Source organism: Hypanus sabinus, chromosome 6 (genome assembly GCF_030144855.1).
Source record: "Hypanus sabinus isolate sHypSab1 chromosome 6, sHypSab1.hap1, whole genome shotgun sequence".
NCBI lineage: Eukaryota > Metazoa > Chordata > Chondrichthyes > Myliobatiformes > Dasyatidae > Hypanus > Hypanus sabinus.
This window is the reverse complement of record NC_082711.1, coordinates 27,196,519-27,218,907: the sequence shown is the minus strand read 5'-3', so window position 1 is coordinate 27,218,907 and position 22,389 is coordinate 27,196,519. Positions and strand designations below refer to the sequence as shown.

Sequence of the window (22,389 nt, the reverse complement as noted above, 5' to 3'; positions counted from 1 at the left end):
TAACAAGGTGGATGAATTGAATGTGCAGATAGTTATTAATGAATATGATATAGTTGGGATCACAGAGACATGGCTCCAGGGTGACCAAGGATGGGAGCTCAACATCCAGGGATATTCAATATTCAGGAGGGATAGACAGGAAAGAAAAGGAGGTGAGGTAGCTTTGCTGGTTAGAGAGGAGATTAACGCAATAGAAAGGAAGGACATTAGCCTGGAGGATGTGGAATCGATATGGGTAGAGCTGCATAACACTAAGGGGCAGAAAACGCTGATGGGAGTTGTGTACAGGCCACCTAACAGTAGTAGTGAGGTTGGGGATGGCATTAAACAGGAAATTAGAAATGCATGCAATAAAGGAACAGTAGTTATAATGGGTGACTTCAATCTACATATAGATTGGGTGAACCAAATTGGTAAGGGTGCTGAGGAAGAGGATTTCTTGGAATGTATGCGGGATGGTTTTCTGAACCAACATGTCGAGGAACCAACTAGAGAGCAGGCCATTCTGGATTGGGTATTGAGCAATGAGGAAGGGTTAGTTAGCAATCTTGTTGTGCGAGGCCCCTTGGGTAAGAGTGACCATAATATGGTGGAATTCTTCATTAAGATGGAGAGTGACAGAGTTAATTCAGAAACAAAGGTTCTGAACATAAAGAAGGGTAATTTTGAAGGTATGAGACGTGAATTAGCTAAGATAGAATGGCAAATGATACTTAAAGGGTTGACGGTGGATATGCAATGGCAAGCATTTAAAGATCACATGGATGAACTACAACAATTGTTCATCCCAGTTTGGCAAAAGAATAAACCAGGGAAGGTACACCCGTGGCTGACAAGGGAAATTAGGGATAGTATCAAGTCCAAAGAAGAAACATATAAATTAGCCAAAAAAAGTGGCACTCCTGAGGACTGGGAGAAATTCAGGGATCAGCAGAGGAGGACAAAGGGCTTAATTAGGAAAGGGAAAAAAGATTGAGAGAAAGCTGGCAGGGAACATAAAAACTGACTGTAAAAGCTTTTATAGATACATGAAAAGAAAAAGATTGGTCAAGACAAATGTAGGTCCTTTATAGTCAGAAACAGGTGAAATGATCACAGGGAACAAAGACATGGCAGACCAATTGAATAACTACTTTGGTTGTGTCTTCACTAAGGAGGACATAAATAATCTTCCGGAAATAGTAAGGGACCGAGGGTCTAGTGAAATGGAGGAACTGAGGGAAATACACGTTAGTAGGGAAGTGGTGTTAGGTAAATTGAAGGGATTAAAGTTAGATGAATCCCCAGGGCCAGATGGTCTGCATCCCAGAGTGCTTAAGGAAGTAGCCCAAGAAATAGTGGATGCATTAGTGATAATTTTTCAAAATTCCTTAGATTCTGGATTAGTTCCTGAGGATTGGAGGGTGGCTAATGTAACCCCACTTTTTAAAAAAGGAGGGAGAGAGAAACTGGGGAATTATAGACTGGTTAGTCTTACATCGGTGGTGGAGAAGATGCTAGAGTCGGTTATCAAAGATGTGATAACAACACATTAGGAAAGAGGTGAAATCATGGGACAAAGTCAGCATGGATTGTGAAAGGAAAATCATGCCTGATGAATCTTACATAATTTTTTGAAGATGTAACTAGAAGAGTGGATAGGGGAGAGCCAGTGGATGTGGCATATCTGGATTTTCAAAAGGCTTTTGACAAGGTCCCGCACAGGAGATTAGTGAGCAAACTTAAAGCACATGGTATTGGGGGTGTGGTATTGATGTGGATAGAGAATTGGTTGGCAGACAGGAAGCAAAGAGTGGGAGTAAACGGGACCTTTTCAGAATGGCAGGCAGTGACTAGTGGGGTACCGCAAGGGTCAGTGCTGGGACCCCAGTTGTTTACAATATATATTAATGATTTAGACGAGGGAATTAAATGCAGCATCTCCAAGTTTGTGGATGACACAAAGCTGGGCGGAGGTGTTAGCTGTGAGGAGGATGCTAAGAGGATGCAGGGTGACTTGGATAGGTTAGGTGAGTGGGCAAATTCATGGCAGATGCAATTTAATGTGAGGTTACCCACTTTGGTTGCAAGAACAGGAAAACTGATTATTATCTGAATGGTGGCCGATTAGGAAAAGGGGAGATGCAACGAGACCTGGGTGTCATTGTACACCAGTCATTGAAGGTGGGCATGCAGGTACAGCAGGTGGTGAAAAAGGCAAATGGTATGTTGGCATTCATAGCAAAAGGATTTGAGTACAGGAGCAGGGAGGTTCTACTGCAGTTGTACAAGGCCTTGGTGAGACCGCACCTAGAATATTGTGTGCAGTTTTGGTCCCCTAATCTGAGGAAAGACATTCTTGCCATAGAGGGAGTATACAGAAGGGTCACCAGATTGATTCCTGGGATGGCAGGACTTTCATATGAAGAAAGACTGGATCAACTAGGCTTATACTCACTGGAATTTAGAAGATTGAGGGGGGATCTTATTGAAACGTATAAAATTCTAAAGGGATTGGGACAGGCGAGATGCAGGAAGATTGTTTCCGATGTTGGGGAAGTCCAGAACGAGGGGTCACAGTTTAAGGATAAAGGGGAAGCCTTTTAGGACCGAGATGAGGAAAAACTTCTTCACACATAGAGTGGTGAATCTGTGGAATTCTCTGCCACTTAAGAGGAAGTTAGATATGGCCCTTGTGGCTAAAGGGATCAGGGGGTATGGAGAGAAAGCAGGTACAGGGTTCTGAGTTGGATGATCAGCCATGATCATACTGAATGGCGGTGCAGGCTCAAAGGGCCAAATGGCCTACTCCTGCACCTATTTTCTACGTTTCTATGTTTTATAGCTAGGGTGTCTAAGTGTTTTGTACAGTATTGTTTTTTGTCAATGTTGAGTGGAGTGTGAGTTTTTAAATCCAGTGGGAGCAAAGGAATTTGGGAATGGCGAGTGGAGTGCTGCAGGAGAGGGTGAGACAGGTGGCAGAGAAGGAGTGCCAAGGGTTGGGGATGGCACTGATGCAGATGCACTCAGCTGTGAGACACTAGGCAAAGTCAGAATCACAATTAGAATCAGGTTTAATATCACTGGCATATGCTGTGAAATTTGTTAGCTTTACGGCAGCATTACATTGCAATAGAACACAGAACAAAGAATAATACAGCAAAGTACAGGCCCTTCGGCCCGCAATGTTGAGCCAACCCTTAAACCCTGCCTCCCATATAACCCCTCAACTTAAATTCCTCCATATACCTGTCTTGTAGTCTCTTAAATTTCACTCGTGTATCTGCCTCCACCACTGACTCAGGCAATGCATTCCATGCACCAACCATTCTCTGAGTGAAAAATCTTCCTCTAATATCCCCCTTGAACTTCCCTCCCCTTAACGTAAAGCCATGTCCTCTTGTACTGAGCAGTGGTGGCCTGGGGAAAAGGCACTGGCTGTCCACTCTACCTATCCCTCTTAATATCTTGTACACCTCTATCATGTCTCCTCTCATCCTCCTTCTCTCCAAAGAGTAAAGCCCAAGCTCCCTTAATCTCTGATCATAATGCATACTCTCTAAACCAATCAGCATCCTGGTAAATCTCCTTTGTACCCTTTCTAATGCTTCCACATCCTTCCTATAGTGAGGCGACCAGAACTGGACACAGTACTCCAAGTGTGGCCTAACCAGAGTTTTATAGAGCTGCATCATTACCTAGCAACTCTTAAACTCTATCCCTCGAGTTATGAAAGCTAATGCCCCATGAGCTTTCTTAACTACCCTATCTACCTGTGAGGCAACTTTCAGGGATCTGTGGACATGTTCCCCCAGATCTCTCAGCTCCTCCACACTCCCAAGTATCCTGCCATTTACTTTGTACCCTGCTTTGGAGTTTGTCCTTCCAAAGTGTATCACCTCACACTTCTCCAGGTTGAACTCCATCTGCCACTTCTCAGCCCACTTCTGCATCCTATCAATGTCTCTCTGCAATCTTCAACAATCCTCTACACTATCCACAACACCACCAACCTTTGTGTCATCTGCAAACTTGCCAACCCACCCTTCTGCCCTCACATCTAGGTTGTTAATAAAAATCACGAAAAGTAGAGGTCCCAGAACCGATCCTTGTGGGACACCACTAGTCACAACTCTCCGATATGAATGTACTCCCTCCACCACAATCCTCTGCTTTCTGCAGGCAAGCCAATTCTGAATCCACCTGGCCAAACTTCCCTGGATCCCATGCCTTCTTTCTAAATAAATACATGATAAATAAATATAGAGAACAAAAGAACTGAGTTACATTAATTATATATAGTCAGCCCTCCTTATCCACAAATTCAACCAACTGCGAATTGCGAAAACCCGGAAGTGCTCTTCCAGCACTTGTTGTTCGAGCGTGTACAGACTCGTTTTCTTGTCATTATTCCCTAAATGATGTAGTATAACAACTATTTTACATAGCATTTACATTGTTTTAGGTATTATAAGTAATCTAGAGATGATTTAAAGTGTATGGGAGGATGTGCATGGGTTATCGTGTATCAGGATCGAAAAAATTCGGAAGTTCTCTTACTAAGTAAGTCGAAACAGGTACATCCAGTATGATTTAGTGTCAGTTAGTCAAACGTTTGCATTGGTATATAGTATATATTTTACCTCTCTAATCATATAAAACACTTAAGAATGTATGTTTCAGCGCCGGGCTTGTTAAGTCCCCGAGTTCGATCTAGTGACAGATCGCTATCGAGGGCGCTCTCCACTGTGCCGGGTTGATGCGGAGGATCAAAAACCCAAAACCCAATAATTAAACCACTGCATTGCTTAGTAATAATTGCAGCTTTCATCAGGGCACAGCCTTTCTCACTTTATACTTTTAAATTGTTCCAATCATTGACCAACGTGGCCTAATGACCCCGATGGCATTTCACCTCTTTCTGATCACTTTATTATTTCCACTTTATTTTCAATCGTTATCGTGAGTATTTTCGTGAACAGAAACACTGCGTATTCAGATCTCCGCTGCTGGGCCCTAATGTCCACCGCACTGAGAAAGGTTAAATAAGGTCTTGGGTTCCACTGGGTCCTGAGGTCCAGCGCATTGCAACAGGTTGAATAAGGGACTTGAGCATCCTCAAATTTTGGTATCCGCAAGGGGTCCCAGAACCAATCCCTCGTGGATAAGGAGGGCCGACTGTATATGTCTTTTAAAAGGTTAAGTTAAAATAAGTAGTGCAAAAAAACAGAAATAAAAAATTAACAGTGTTCTTGGGTTCAATGTCCATTTAGAAATCGGATGGCAGAGGAGAAGGTCATTTGATTCTGAATAATTGGTTTATTAATTATTACAGAATGTTTCTCTGGTGCTTCCTGATCTCTCCCTTCTTTTTCCTCTTCCCAACCATGATTCCCCTCTCCCTGTCCCCTTCACACTCAGAATCAGAATCAGGTTTCTTATCACCCACATATGACGTGAAATTTATTAACTTAGCGGTAGCAGTTCAATGCAATAGATAATCAAGCAGAGAAAATCATAATAATAAATAAAATAAATAATGTAAATCAATTAAAATAAATTAAACAAGTAAATCAATTATCTAAATTGAATAGATTAAAAAAAGTTCAAAAACAGAAATACTGTATATTTTTTTAAAAAGTGAGGTAGTGTCCAAAGATTCAATGTCGATTTAGGAATTGGATGGCAGAGGGGAAGAAGCTGTTCCTGAATCGCTGAGTGTGTGCCTTCAGGCTTCTGTACCTCCTACCTGATGGTAACAGTGAGAAAAGGGCATGCCCTGTGCGTTGGAGGTCCTTAATAATGGATGCTGCCTTTCTGAGACACCGCTCCCTAAAGATGTCCTGGGTACTTTGTAGGCTAGTGCCCAAGATGGAGCTGACTAGATTTACAACCTTCTGCAGCTTCTCTCCATCCTGTGCAGTAGCCCCTCCATACCAGACAGTGATGCAGCCTGTCAGACTGCTTTCCATGGTACAACTATAGAAGTTTTTGAGTGTATTTGTTGACATGTCAAATCTCTTCAAACACCTAATAAAGTATAGATGTTGTCTTCTTTATAACTACACCAATATGTTGGGACCAGGTTAGATCAGAGATCTTGATACTCAGGAACTTGAAACTGCTCACTCTCCACTTCTGATCCCTCTATGAGGATTGGTATGTGTTCCTTCGGCTTACCCTTCCTGAAGTCCACAATTATCTCTTTCGTCTTACTGACGTTGAGTGCCAGGTTGTTGCTGCGGCACTGCTCAATTAGTCAGCATATCTCACTCCTGTACACCCTCACGTTACCACCCGAGATTCTACCAACTATGGTTGTATCGTCAGCAAATTTATAGATAGTATTTGAGCTATGCCTCGGCACACATCATGTGTATTTAGAGAGTAGAGCAGTGGGCTGAACACACATCTTTGAGGTACACCGGTCTTGATCGTCAGCAAGGAGGATATATTATCACCAATCTGCATAGATTGTGATCTTCTGGTTAGGAAGTTGAGTATCCAATTGCAGAGGGAGGTACAGAGGCCCAGGTTCTGCAACTTCTCAATCAGGATTGTGGGAATGATGGTATTAAATGCTGAGCTATAGTCGATGAACAGCATCCTGACATAGGTGTTTGTGTTGTCCATGTGGTTTAAAGCCATGTAGAAAGCCATTGAGATTGCATCTGCTGTTGACTTATTGTGGCGATAGTCAAATTGCAATGGGTCCAGGTCCTTGCTGAGGCAGGAGTTCAGTCTAGTCATCACCAATCTCTCAAGGCATTTCATCACTGTAGATGTGAGTGCTAATGGGCGACAGTCATTAAGGCAGCCCACATTATTCTTAGGCACTGATATAATTGTTGCCTTTTTAAAGAAAGTGGGAACTTCTGCCCGTAGCAGTGAGAGGTTGAAAATGTCCTTGAATACTCCTGCTAGTTGGTTGGCACAGGTTTTCAGAGCCTTACCAGGTACTCCATCAGGACCTTCCGCCTTGCGAGGGTTCACCCTCTTTAAAGACGGTCTAACATTGGCCTCTGAGACGAAGATCACAGGGTCATCAAGGTGCAGCAGGGATCTTCACAGCTGTAATTGTGTTCTCTCTTTCAAAGCGTGCATAGAAGGCGTTGAGTTCATCTGGTAGTGAAGCATCACTGATATTCATGCTATTGGGTTTCGCTTTGTAGGAAGTAATGTCTTGCAGACCCTGCCAGAGTTGCCGTGCATCCAATGTCACTTCCAACCTCGTTCGAAATTGTCACCCTTGATATAGCCCTCTGCAAATCATACCTGGTTTTCTGGTACAGGCCTGGGTTGCCAGACTTGAATGCTACAGATCTAGCCTTCAGCAGACAAAGTACCTCCTGGTTCATCCACGGCTTTTGGTTTGGGAATGTCCAGTAAGTTTTAGTGAACACACTCTTAGTCCACAGTAGAGAACCATATCAGAATCAGGTTTATCACCACTTATAAAAGTCATCAAACTTCTTTTTATTTCTTCAGCAGTACAGTGTCATACATAAAATTATGTATTATGCACACTAGCCACAGTATATATGTGCCTAAGATTTTTCCACAGTACTGAATGTCAATAATAATATAACTGAATCTATTCAACTCCTCACAAACTATTTATGGAACTGGTTTTGTTACATTTTCAGATAGAACATTCCAAATTCTGTCAAAAGTAGGGAAAAGTATTAAAGATAAATGCTGAATTCTCAAGTTAAAAATCTCCATGTAAAGTTCTGATCCAATTGCAGCCCAGTAGGATTATCAGTGTTCAGCTTTCACTGTGCAGTAGTAATCATGAATAAAGCACAGTTCATATAATTTGTGTTAATGAGCCTAATAAATTCATTCACTATTTTAATTGTTTAAATGTATATTGTCACTTTAAATAATCTCACTTTTTACCTGTTCTTCACAATGTTTCTGTGCTGCAGAAATTATGCCAAAATACTACTTAAATTTCAAATACTGCATAAATAATGTTTAATATATTCCAAAAGTTTCTGCAGGTACATAAAGTGTAGAAGAAAGGTGAGAGTGGATGTCGGCTGCTGGAATACAGAATATATTATTATAGTATACTGCTTGAAGTATACTATAATAGAATACAGTATTAATGGTAAGATTCTTGGCAGTGTGGAGGATCAGAGAGATCTTGGGGTCCGTGTTGATAGGACACTCAAAGATGCTGAGCAGGTTGACAGTGTTGTTAAGAAGGCATGTTGGTGTGTTGGCATTCATTAACCATGGGATTGAGTTCAAGAGCCGTGACGTAATGTTGCAGCTATATAGGACCCTGGTCAGACCCCACTTGGAGCACTATGTTCAGTTCTGGTCGTTTCACTACAGGAAGGATGTGGATACTATAGAAAGAGTGCAGAGGAGATTTACAAAGGTGTTGCCTGAATTGAAGAGCGTGCCTTATGAGAACATGTTGAGTGAACTTAGCCTTTTCTCCTTGGAGTGACGGAGTAGGAAAGGTGACCTGATAGAGGTGTATAAGATGATGAGGGGCATTGATCGTGTGGATTGCCAGAGGCTTTTACCTAGAGCTGAAATGGCTAACATGAGGGGACATAGTTTTAAGATGCTTGGAAGTAGATACAAGGGGGATGTCAGGGTTAAGTTTTTCACACGGAGAGTGGTGGATACATGGAGCGCACTGCCAGCAAGGGTGGTGGAAGCGGATACAATAGGGTCTTTTAAGGGACCCTTTGGGGCTTAGAAAAATATAGGCTATGCAGTAAGGTAATTCTAGGCAGTTTCTGGAGTAGGTTACATGGTCGGCACACATTGTGGGCTGAAGGGCCTGTAATGCACTGTATATTTCTATGTTCTAAGATGCTGGAGAGGTTGGAATGGGAGTCAAGGAAATGGACAATCTGATTAAGTGTTTTGCAATGGACCTCACTGTGGAAGACACTAGCAGTATGATGGAAGTTCCAGGTTTCAGGGGTTATGAAGTGCGTGAAGTTACCATAACTGGAGAGCAGGTTCTTGGGAAACTGAAAGGTCTGAAGGTAGATAAGTCACCTGGACCAGATGGAGTACATCCCAGGATTCTGAAAGAGGTGACTAAAGAGATTGTGGAGGCATTAATAATGATCTTTCAAGAATTATTAGATTCTGGAATGGTTCCGGAAGACTGGAAAATTACAAATGTCACTCCACTCTTCGAGCAGGAAGTGAGGCAGAAGAAAGGAAATTATAACTCAGTTAGTCTGACCTCAGTGGTTGGCAAGATGTTGGAGTCAATTATGAAGTATGTGCTTTCAGGATACTTCAAGGAACATGACAAAATAGGCTGTAATCAGCATGGTTTTTTCAGAGAAAAATCTTGACTGAAGAAGAAACAAACTGGATAGACAAAGGAGAATGGGGTGATGTTGTGTACTTGGATTTTCAGATGGCCTTTGACAAGGTGCCACACATGAGGCTGCTTATCAAGCTACAAGCTCATGATATTACGGGAAAGATTCTAGCATGGATAAAGCAGTGGCTGACTGGCGGGAGGCAAATACTGGAAATAAAGGGAGCCTTTTCCGGTTGTCACCAGTGAATAATGATGTTCCACAGAGGTCTCTGTTGGGACCGATCCGTTTTACGTTATATGTCAGTAATTTGGATGATGGCTTTGTTGCAAAGTTTGCCGACGATAGGAAGATGGTTTTGAGGAAGTAGGGAGGCTAAGGAAGGACTTGGACAGATTAGGACAATGGGCAAAGAAGAGGCTGATGGAATACAGTGTCGCAAGTGTATGTTCATGCACTTTGGTAGAAGAAATGAAAGGGTTGACTGTTTCCTAAATAGATAGGAAATACAAAAATCTGAGGCGCCTGTGCAGGATTCCCTAAAAGTTAATTTGCAGGTTGACTCTGTGGTGAGGAAGGCAAATGTGATGTTAGCATTCATTTCAAGAGGAATAGAATATAAAAGCAAGGATGTAATGTTGGGACTTTATAAAGCACAGGTGAGACCTCACTTGGAGTATTGTGAGCTGTTTTGGACCTTTTACCTAAGAAAGCATGTACTGAAACTGGAGAGGGTTCAACAGAGGTTCAGGAACATGATTCCGGGATTAAACGACTTGTCACATGGCGAGTATTTGATGGCTCTGGGCCTGTATTCACTGGAATTTAGAAGAATGACTGGTGACCTCATTGAAACCTATTGAATGGTGAAAGGCCTTGATAGAGAGGATGTGGAGAGATGTTTCCTGTGGTGGGAGAGTCTAAGACCAGAGGACACAGCTTCAAAATTAGAGGGGTGTCCTTTTAGAATGGAAATGAGGAGGAATTTCTTGATCCAGAGAGTGGTGAATCTGTGGAACTCATTGCCACAGGCAGCTGAGGAGGCCAAATCTTGATATATATTTAAGGCACAGGATGATAGGTTCTTGATTAGTCAGGGTGTGAAAGATTATAGGGCGATGGTAGGAAATTGGGGCTGAGAGGGAAAGTGGATCAGCTATGATGAAATGGTGGAGCATATTTGAGGGGCCAAATGGCCTAATTTTGCCCCTGTAGTTTATGGTCTTATGGTCTAAAAAGACTACTTCCAGCACTAATGTGATACTACAGGTGCTGAAAAGAACTACATGCCAAACCACCTGAACTTGCGTGGTGCTTTTACTTGGGTCATTAAAGAAATGCATAGGGTAATTCTCCTCCTTATCAACGGTGCAATTCCCAGAAGGAGCTCTATCAGAAAGAGTGACCAAAAGCACCCATGGCATTGCTTTCAACAGATTAGTTGAGGCCAGATCTGTTGTGTTGTCAAGAGCCAGTGTTGGATATCCAGGACTATTGCAAGCTTGCTGTATTTGCCAGCTGCTAGGAAAGGCTTCCCTGCTAATACAGCAGTTGGAATATTCCCAGCACTGGGGATGGCGCTAATGGTAAGACACTACCTTTTCTCCAGATTTATTATCTGATATCTGAACTTGCTGGAAAAACATGGGGTTTGGGGGAAAGAGAACCTCTCCTGTACAAAAGCTTGGTGGGCTCAGTATAATAGTTTATGAACAATGTGCATTAAATAACTTCTGATACCATTGAATGGTTTAATTCCATTAGAAATGATTTTCTAATGGAAAACAAATATAAGAAAGAAAAAATGCTTAACATTATGGAGGGTTCATCAAAAACTGCTGGCATTTGGGGAGTTTCCACATGCTTTTCCCTCTCATCTCATTTCAATTAATTTTTATCATCATGACTTTAGGCAGACGTTCTTGATATCATGAAAAAAAAAATCCTTGGGTGTTACAGATAAAGAAAATCTTGCATGACAGTTGCCTTTCTACCTGCTCCTGTTTTGTTCCTTTAGAATTGGTCACTGCAAGAACATCTTTCTGAATTCTGAGGCTTATCTTTGCATTACGGTATCTGTCCAGCAATGACATATTCTGAGTTAATAGCTACTGTGAAGCCTCCATAATTAAACTAGAACACTTTTCAGTTACTGACCTTAATCTGTATTTGCACCCATTCTTCCTCAGATATGGTCCGAACATATTGTCTCTCAAACTGCTGCAACACCCTTCTGCTTGTAGCCACTGAGTGGTCAATTTCAGAAAACAGGTCATCGATATTTATGTTGCACGATCTCACTAACCTGTCATTAATCTCATGCAACTGTGGAAATATATAATAAAAATGTTGGTTAGTAGACTGCCAGTAGAAACAGAACTTGACAGCTCAGTTGCAAAAGTAAAAATGCTGGAAATCTCAAATAAAAAAAATGCATGAAATAAGCAGTAGGTCTAACAGCATCAATGGAAAGAGAGAGTTAAGATAAGGGATAATCTTCAACAAATACATTCATCTTCTTTTTGTACATGTGACTCCAATCATTGAGTATTTTGCCTTGATGTCCACTGACTTTATTTATAGCAGAGCTTCAAATAGACATGACCAGTCCAACCATCTTAATATCAAAGCAGAATGCAGAAGACATTTTATGAGGATGTTGCCAGGACTAAAATGTCTGAGTGTATAGAGAGAGGTTGGCCAGGATAGGACTTTATTCCTTGGAATGCAGAAGATTGAGGGGAGGTTTGATAGAGGTACACAAAACTGTGAGGGTTATGGATAGAGCAAATGTAAGAAGTAAGTTTTTTGCTAATTTGTTATTCATGCATCTATAGAAGCTGAGGTTCTATAGAGTTCTACTGAGGTTAGATGGGACTGCAACTAGAGGTCATGGGTTAAGGGTGAAAAGTGAAATGTTTAAGGGGACCATGTGAGGAAACTTCTTCACATAGAGGGTCTTGAGAGTGTGGAATGAACTGACAACATGTGGTGCATGTGAGCTCAATTTCAATGTTTAAGAGAAGTTTGGATAGCAAAATGGATGACAGGGTTATTGGTTGCTATGGTCCCTGTGCAGGTCGATGGGAGCAGGCAGCTTAAGTTGTTCAACAGAGACTAGACAGGATGAAGAGCCTGTTTCCGTGCTGTGCTATTCTATGACTCTAATTATGGGCAACCTTATGAAGGGTTTTGAAATATGAGATAAGGTAACAGTCTTTTACTTAGGAGAGGGCAAACAGCTTCCAATTCAGGTATTAGTACATAGTTTATAGCAAATATATGTACCTTAAGGCACCAAAGCCAACCGAGATAAGTGGTCCAGCTGTATCTGATGAGGGGTTAAAGAAAGCATTAGCTGAGGAAAAGACTTGTAATGGTTGAGGAAATAAGTACGGTGAGTCAGAGGATCAAGTAAACTTCAAACGTCAGTGAAGGAAGACCAAAGAATTGTTAAGATAAAGTAGAACATGAGAGTAAGTTACCAAGAAACCTAGAAGGACTGTGAAAGCTTCTATAGATGTATGAATAACAAATTAGCAAAAAACTTACATGGCTTCCTGACACTGTAATAGAAGAAATTATTTATTGGGGAATAAGGAAATACAGAAAAATAATTTGTTTATCTTTACAAAGCTGCACAGAACATCCTGGAGTACTGGGCTCAGTCAACAATGAATTGGGCATTACAAGAAATTAAAATAACTTTGGTTTAAAAAGATTTGACCGAAAGCGATAAATTTGGAAAAAGTAACTGAATGTATAGGGACATGGTACATAAAATATAAAGTGGAAAAAGTTTAGGCCAAACCCCTCACTTGAAATATTCTGGAAGCAGAAAATTTATACCTGCAGTAAAGTAAAGGAAGTTATGTTGCAGCTTTATAAAACTAAAAACAAACAAGAATTTGCAGATGCCGGAAATTCTGCTGAAGGGTTTTGGCTCAAAATGTCGACTGTACTCTTTTCCATAGATGCTGCCTGGCCTGCTGAGTTCCGCCAGCATGTTTTGTGTGTTGCTCATAAAACTCTAGATGGGCTGCACCTTTCACACAGTTCCAGTCATCCTGTTACAGGAAGAATGTTGAGGCTTTGAAGAGGGTGCAGAAGACGCATACCAGGATGTTGCCTAGATTACAGGGCATTTGCTACGAGAGGCTGGACAAACTTGGGTTGTTTTCCCTTGAGCAGTGAAGGTTGAGGGGAGATCTGATAGAGATTTATAAGATTATGAGAGGCATAGACAGACAACATCTTTATAATAACAGAGGGCACACATTTAAGGTGAGAGTGGGTAATTTCAAAGGAGATGTGAGGGACATGGAGAGGGGAATGGACTTGGGATGCTAATAGAGGTAGAAATAGTAGGGACTTTTAAGAGATGTTGAGATAGGTACATGAATGTGAGGAAAATAGAAGGATACAGACATTGTGTAGGCAGAAGAGATTAGTTTAGTTAGCTATTTCATTCGACACAACACTGTGGGCCAGAGGGCCTGTTTCTGTGCTGTACTGTTCTTTCTATAATGAAATGTTGCCAGGTTGATTCCTGGAATGGATAGGATTGTCCTATGAGGAGAATTTTACCACAAGTATGTTAATAAAATATAATTCAAAATCGAGCACATTGTGCCACATAGGCAAACAGTAAACAGCTTACTGTCCTAGTGATGAGGTAGCAGGGTATTCATTAGTCTCAAAGCATGGAGGAAGAAATGTTACCCTGTCTGACAGTCCTTATCCTGATGCTCCTGTACCTCCTGCCTGATGGTAGTGGGTCAAAGAGATTATGGGATAGGTGGTAGGGATCCTCAACAATGTTTTGGGCTCTCCGTATACAACAATCCCAGTAAATGTCACAAATACTGGGTGAGGGAGACCCTGGTGATCCTCTGTAGGGTCTTGTGATCTGATGTCTTGCAATTCCTATATGATGCAGCCAGACAGGCCACTCACGATAATGCTCCTGTAGAAAGTTGTTAGAATGGGGACAGGGAACCTTGAAGCTCTCAATCTGCTCTGTAAGTGTAGACTCTGCTGTGTCTTTCTGACTAACGAGGAGGTGTTGTGGGGTGAGATTAGTTCATCCATTATGTATGCACTGAAAAAAGCTGTGCTCTTCACTCTCGCCATGACAGAGCCATTGCTGTGCAATGGAGAGTGGTTGGCCTGCTCCTTCTTGATGTCCACGGTCATTTCTTTTGTCATGTCCACATTGAGACTCGGGTGCATATTGCTCTTATACCATTTGACAAGCCTCTCACTCTCCTCTCTGTACACCAACTTATCATTGTTGTTATGAGGCCAACCACTATTGTATCATCAGTGAAGTTGATGATGTGGTTTGAGCTGGATCTGGCAGTGCAGAGTCAGCAGCATGAACAGCAGCAGGCTGAACACACAACTATGGGGGGGGCGGGGGCGGAGGAGGCATCAGTGCTCAGCGTGATGGAGCTTGAGATATTGCTGCTAGCTCAGACTGACTGGGGTCTTTCTGTCAAGAAGTCTAAGAGCCAGTTATGGAGCATGCTGTTGAGTTCCAACGAGGACAGTTTACCCACCTAACTCTGAGGGATGACTGTGTTAAATGCTGACCTGAAATCAATGAACAACCTCCTGGATTATGAAGCATCATTTTCTAAGTGGGACAGAATAGACTGGAGGGCCAAGGCTATGGCATCATAAGTGGATTAGTTTGAGTAGAAGGCAAACTGCAGATGCTGGAAACTAGAGCAAAAAAACTGATATCCTGATCCAAGGTCTTGACCTCAAACTGTCAGCCATCCCTTTGCTTCCCTAAATGCTGCTTTACCTACTGAGATGTTCCAACAGCTTTTTTTGGGGGTCAAGTTAAGAAAAAAAATGTTTGTTATCATGTCTTACCAGACATGTTTCCATGCCATCTTCTACTGGAAGAATTCTGGGATGCTAATCATCCATCCATTTGGTGGAGAGATATCATCAGCCAATGATTAAATAATGAGGAGCTGCAGCATTTCAGCATCTGCCAATACTTTCCTATTTCATGGCTTGACATCAGACTAGCTATTGCTTTCCTTTTTGCCTGCATCGATTCCCACTAACTAACCTTGCAAAGACTGACAAATTTTAAAGCTATTTAAACCTTCTAAAATCAAAATCAATTTCTTTATTCCATCAGCTACATTCTTAATTCCTCCTAATGTGGACATTCATCATTTAGGTTTAAGCAGCAAGCCTCCCTACAGAATATACTTTAAGTCAAGTTGAGTTTATTGTCATTTCAACCACAAACTGCTGGTACAGTACACAGTAAAAATGAAACAATGTTCCTCCGGACCCTGGTGCTACATGAAACAACACAAAACTACACTAGACTATGTGAGACAGCACAAGGCTACACTAGACTATGTAAAACAGCATAAAAACTACACTAGACTACAGACCTGCACAGGACTACATAAAGTGCATTAAACAGTGCAGGGTAGTACAATCTATAAGGCCACATGTATACAGAAAGTATTTGAAAATTCATCAATTGGCCAAATCTGCCAAATTATAATGAGGTTAGCAGATAGTTATACATTGATCTTTCATTGATCCTATTATAGTTACTATTTTATAGATTTGCTGAGTATGCCTGCAGAAAAGTAAACCTCAGGGTTACATATATGTACCTTGATTATAAAATTTATTTTGAATTTTGAGGTACATGAGAAGTCTCCTCCACCCGTGTTTCTTCCCCTATCTAGATTATGATTCCTGATTTTGGAATTACATATTATTACTTATCACTTTTGTTTTAAGACTCAAAGTATAATAGGACAATGTTTGATGACATAAAGTAGGTTTTAGCTAAATGGGGTAAGTATGTGCTCAGGAAGTGTAGCAACTTTTTAGAAATTTTAGGGTATAACAGAATCTGTGCTTGGATTCATGCATGCATTTTGTGTCTTGATAGTGACAGGATTGAGGCATGCAAGGCTTTGTGGCAGTACGTGGGGTCTGAAAGACATCACAGGAGAGGGAAAAAAAGCATGTCATTTTAATGGTAGCCTTTCAAATTCACCCTCAGCAAATCAAACTAAAATTGTAAGATGTTCATTTTTCTTTAATTTTGTATACATAACAGCTCATGATATTGCACTGACTTTCAGTTGCTATTTTCAGTTATAAACAATCTTGCAGAATAAACATTTATAATTTATCACTATTTTAATTTTGAAAGAGTCAATATGAAGTTACTTCAGAATCTGTAAACTGTCTAAATAAATGCAAGTTGATGGACTTTGCTCACTTCAGAAAACTTTCATTTAAACGCCAACAAATTGGTTACTAATGTGTTGACCTCCAGTAAGCCTCAAAACTAAACTAAAAAAAACAAGGAATTTACAACATATCAATGAAGATAAGACTTGATTGGTTTAATATCTTCTCAGTCACACTCTTCAAAACCTCTTCAAGTTAGCAACAGATTGTTTGCTATCTCTGAGTGATAAAGGAAGCTCCCCGACTAAGCAAACCTCAAAACCATTACACTGTTTGGTGAGATCTGAGTCAAAATTGTTCAAATCCTGAAACAAGGCTGCCTTCCTTTTGTGGGAAATAAATGAAGCTGAGCAAATTGTTTCTCAAAAGCCTCTGACTTACCACCTTTTAAAAACATCTATACAACCAGTAAAGCTGCTGATAATATGATGCATTTGAACAGATTTAATTGCAGCAATAAATGGTCATACTTCAATTACATGACATTTGTACAAAGATTTTATAGATAAAGATCAAAGAACTGTACCATGAAGAACCCTACATTCCAAGGAACACGTCTCACTCAGGTAAACATTCTTGTATAGTGTATTGGTATAACAAAGTTTCAGTGACCTTTTAGGCAACTTTGATCTAAATTATTAAGAAACTTAAATGGATTACTGGAAACTACTGTATCACCAACACAAACCATAAAGCTGTCCAAAGCTGTTTGATATAACTTGTGTTTAAACATGTGAACAGTGGGTATTTCCAATCCACAAACTGCAATATTATTTGACTAATTGGTCCAAAGTATAATGGTGCAGTTTTGTTAGCTCAGTAGGTTTTAGAATTGTTTGCTTACTGTATTTATTTTCTTTTTTAACTTTGTGAATTTTAAGACTCTGAATAAATGTTCTGATTAACTTAAGGCTGTGTTTGTAGAATGATAGCTAAATTAGGCTGCACTAATAAATATGTTAAAATATTATTAGTTTCTCCTCAATTAATTTTAAATGTGCAAATATGACCAATCATTCCAAAGAAATTCTTATCAGTGTAATAGGACAACTGAATTCTATTTTAATCTAACATTCCCAAATTACATCAGAGTTCAAATTTACATCTGGTGGACCATGAGATATCACACGTAATTATTGACAAATGCCATAAATTCTGAGTCACGTTTTGAGTTGTACTGCGTGCAAAGAAGTCCTTCAGCCCAATGCATTCATTCCAACCAAGATATCTGAACTCATTCCATTTGCATGCATATCCTTTTCAATCTTTCCCTTCCATGTACCGGTCTGAATCCCTTTTAAACACTGTATTTGTACTTGTCTCTGCAAGTACCTTTTGTAATTCCACGTAACCACCACCACCACCTGTGTGGAAATAAAATTTCCCCTTTTAAATGCTTCTTCTCTCAACTTAAGATATATATTCACAGCTTTTAGACTATGCCGCCCTGGGAAAAAGACTGTGACCATTGAGAAATGCACCACTCACTATCTTACACAGCTATATGGGATCAGCCCTCAGCCTCCTATACGCCAGAGAAAATGGACCCATACTAACCAGCCTCTCTTCATAGGTTAAGCTGTCCAATCACGGTAACATCCATGTGCATCTTTTCTGTACCCTTTCCAGCTTTGTTACACAATAAGACCATAAGACATAGGAGCAGAATTAGGCCATTTGGCCAATCAAGGCTGCTCCATTGGTCCATCAGGGTTGATCCTGTATCCCACTCAACCCCATACACTTGCCTCTCACCATACCCTTTGATGCCCTGACCGATCAGGAAACTATCAACTTCCATCTTAAATATACCCACATACTTGGCCTCTACCGCAGTCTGTGGCAGAGCACGCTACAGATTTACTACTCTCTGGCTAAAGAAATTGCTCCATACCTCCGTTCTAAAGGGTTGCACCTTGACCCTTAATTTTGAGGTTGTGCCCTCTAGTTCTGGATACACTCACCATGGAAAAGATCCTTTCCACATCCACCTAATCTAGTCCTTTCAACATTTGGTGGGTTTCAATGAGATCCTCCCACATTCTAATAAATTCCAGTGAATACAGGCCCAAAGCTGCTAAATACTTCTCATGTGTTAACCCCTTCATTCCCAGAATCATCCTTGTGAACCTCCTCTGGACTCTCTCCAATGGTAACACATCCAGTCTGAGATATGGGACCCAAAACTGTTGACAATACTCCAAGTGCGGCCTGACTAGTGTCCTATAAAGGCTCAGCATGATCTCCTTGCTTTTATATTCTATTCTCCTTGACATAAATGGCAACATTACATTTGGCTTCTTTACCACAGACTCAACCTGTAAATTAGTCCTCTGTGAGTCTTGGACAAAGACTCCTAAGACCCTTTGCACCTCTGATGTTTGAAACTTCTCACCATTTAGATAAAAGTCCGCACTATTGTTCCTTTTACCAAAATTGCATTATCAACATTTCACAACACTGTATTCACTCCATCTGCAACTTTTTTTGCCTATTCTTCCAATTTGTCTAAGTCCAACTACAATTGCATTGCTTCCTTACCACTACCTACCCCTCCACCTACCCTGGTATCATTCGTAAACTTTGCCACAAAGCTATCAATTCCATTATCTAAATCAATGACAAACAATATGAAAGTAGTGTCCCAATACTGACCACTGAGAAACACCACTAGTAACTGGCATCAAACCAATAAAGGCCCCCTTTATTCCCACTTGCTGCCTCCTGCCTATCAACCATTCCTCTATCCATGCCAGTATCTTACCTGTGATGCCATCGGATTTTATCTTGTTAAGCAGCTTATGTGTGGCACCTCATCAAATGCCTTCTGAAAATCCAGTAAATGACATCCACTGCCTCTCCTTTGTCCACCCTGCTTGTTAATTCCTTGAAGAACTCTAACAGGTTTGTCAGGCAAGATTTCCCTGATTTTGACTTATCTTATCATAAGTCTCCAAGTACCTAATCCTTAATAACAGACTCCAACAATTTCCCAACCACTGAGGTTTGGCTAACTGGCCTATATTTTCCTTTGTTTTTCCTTCCTCCCTTTTTAAAGAGTGGAGCGATATTTGCAAACTTCCAGTTTTCTGAGACCATGCCAGAATCAAGTGATTCTTGAAAAATCATGACCAATGCATCTGTTATCTCTTCAACAACCTCTCTTGGGACTCTGGGATGTAGTCCATCTGGCCGAGATGACTTATCCAGCTTAAGATCTTTCAGGTTGCCTAGCACTTTTTCTTTTTTAATAGCCATGGCACTCACTTCTACTCCCTGACACTCACGGGCCTCTGGCACACTGCTAGTGTCTTCCACAGTGAAGACAGATGCAAAGTACTGATTCAGTTCATCTGTCATTTCTTTGTCCCCCATTACTACCTCACCAGCACCATTTTCTCGTGGTCCAATATCAACTTTCATCTCCCTTTTACTCTTTATATAACTGAAAATTTTTTTCATATCATGCTTTATACTATTGGCTAGTCTGACCTCATATTTCATCTTTTTCCTTCTTATAACTTTTTTAGTTGCCTTTTGTTGGATTTTCAAAGCTTCCCTATTATCTAACTTCTCACTCACTTGTGCTACCTTGTATGCCCTTTCTTTGGCTTTTATGCAGTCCTAAACTCCTCTTGACAGCCACGGTTGCCTAGCCCTACCATTGGAGAACATCTTCTTTTGTGGGACATGTCTATCCCGCGCCTTCTGAACTATTCCCAGAAACTTCAGCTGTCTCTGCTCTGCCATCATCCCTGCCAGTATGCCCCTCCAATCCAACTGGGCAAGCTCCTCTCTCAAGCCTCTGTAATTCCCTTTATTCTACTGCGGTATTAATACATGGAACTTATGTTTCTCCCTCTCAAATTGCAGTATGAATTCAATCATATTATGCCTCCTAAGGGTTCCTTTACATTAAGCTTCCTAATAAGATCTAAAGCTGGGTGACAAGAATTGCAGACAATACTCCATGGGTGGTCTCACCAATGATTTGAACAGTTACAACATGATGATCCAACTCCTGTACTCAAAGCCATGACTAATTAAAGCAAGCATGTTAAATGTTGTCATCTTTACCCTGTCTACCTGTTTTCAGGGAACTATGTACTTGTACCCAATAGGTCTCTATGTTCTGCATCATAATCCTTCACCACCAACTTTGGTGTCATCTGCAATTTTACTATTTATGTTAAAAACAATGTCATCTAAGTTGTTAGCATAGATGACAAACAAGCATGGATGCAGTATTGATCCCTGCACACACCACTAGTCAGGGGCCTCTAATCAGAATGGCAATCCTTCACAGGAGGAGACAGGAGACCCTCTGTCTCTTTCTACTAAGCTTATTTTGTATCCAATTGGCTAATTTATCCATGATCTCACATGATCTAACCTTCCAGAACGGCTGGATTTTGTCAAACATCTTGCTAAAATCCATGTAAGCCGTGTCTATTGCCCTACCCTTGTCAGTCTTCATTACCTCTTAAAAAAAAACTTATATTTGTGAGATATGATTTCCTGCGCATAGTCATGCTGACTATCCCTAATTAGAACACACCTTTCCAAATGCTGGTGTATTCTGCCCCTCAGAATTCCCTCCAGTAACTTTCCCAACACTGCTATTAGACTCACTAGCCTGTAGTTCCCTGACTTGTCTTTGCAGCCCTTCTTTAAATAAAGGCACAATACTAACTATCATCCAGTTGCTAATTTCTCTGCCAAAGCCCTTCATTAGCTTTCCACAATGTCCAAGTATAAACTTTTTCAGGCCATGGGGCCTGAACATTGAACATACCTTAACACTTCCAGTATCTCCTCTACTGTAATTTACAAATGTTCTAACACATCATTGACCCAACCAGTACCCTCCACCACAACTCTCCTCCATCTAACATAACTTGTCCTCACTCTTAATAAATTCTTTTTTGGCTCCTGCCACTTCCCTCAAACAAAAGGTGTAGCCATGGGCACTCGCATGGATCTCGGCTATGTCTGCGTTTTTGCTGGCTACGTGGAACAGTCTATGTTCCAAGCCTACCCTGTTAGCCAGCCCCCCCCCACTTTTCTTACGCTACATTGACGACTGCACTGGTACTGCTTCTTGCACCCATGAGGAACCTGTTGACTTCATTCACTTTGCCTCCAATTTCCAACCTGCCCTCAAATTTAAAGGGATCATTTTCAACACTTCCTTCCCTTTTCTCGATTTCTCTGTCTCTATCTCTGGAGATAGAGACACTGGAGTGTGGAGTCTCTGGATGGTGGCTCTGGAGCCACTGATGTCTATTATAAACCCACAGACACTCACAGCCACCTGGATTATACCCTTTACCATCCTGTTACTTGTATAAACGCCCTCTCCTTCTCTCAATTTCACCACCTCCATTGTAGCTGCTCTCAGAATGAGGTTTTTCATTCCAGAATGAAGGAGATGTCTTTCTTCCCTTCTTCCCCCATTATTGCTGCCCTCGAACGCATCTCTTCCACTTCACACACGCCTGTTCTCACTGCATCCTCCCACCACCCTACCAGGGATAGGGATCCTCTTGTCCTCACCTACCACCCCAGCAGCCACTGCATCCAGCACATAATTCTTTGCAACTTGCACCATCTCCAATGGGATCCCACCACTAAGCACATCTTTCCCTCCCCCCTCCCCCACTTTCTGTTTTCCACAGGGATCGCTCCCTACCTGACTCCCTTGTCCATTTGTCCCTCCCCAATGATCTTCCTCCTGGCACTTATCCTTGCAAGCAGAACAAGTACTACACCTGCCCCTGTACCTCCTCCCTTACTACCATTCAGGACCCTAAAGAGTCTTTCCAAGTGAGTCTTTTGAGGTCATATACTGTTC

At 41.2% G+C, this 22,389-nt stretch overlaps 1 protein-coding gene across 5 annotated transcripts in view; it reads right to left on the bottom strand.

Moving 5' to 3' along the window:
• The window catches only part of rnf32 (ring finger protein 32), a 77,690-nt gene that overhangs the window by 3,579 nt on the left and 51,722 nt on the right, over positions 1-22,389 (bottom strand). For 4 of the 5 annotated variants that reach the window (XM_059971864.1, XM_059971866.1, XM_059971869.1 and 1 more), the window contains one exon: positions 11,445-11,612. The exons of the other annotated variant lie outside the window; for it this stretch is intronic. In XM_059971864.1, the coding sequence (XP_059827847.1) occupies positions 11,445-11,612 (168 nt within the window). The remainder of the gene's footprint in view (positions 1-11,444; positions 11,613-22,389) is intronic. 5 annotated transcript variants of the gene reach the window in all.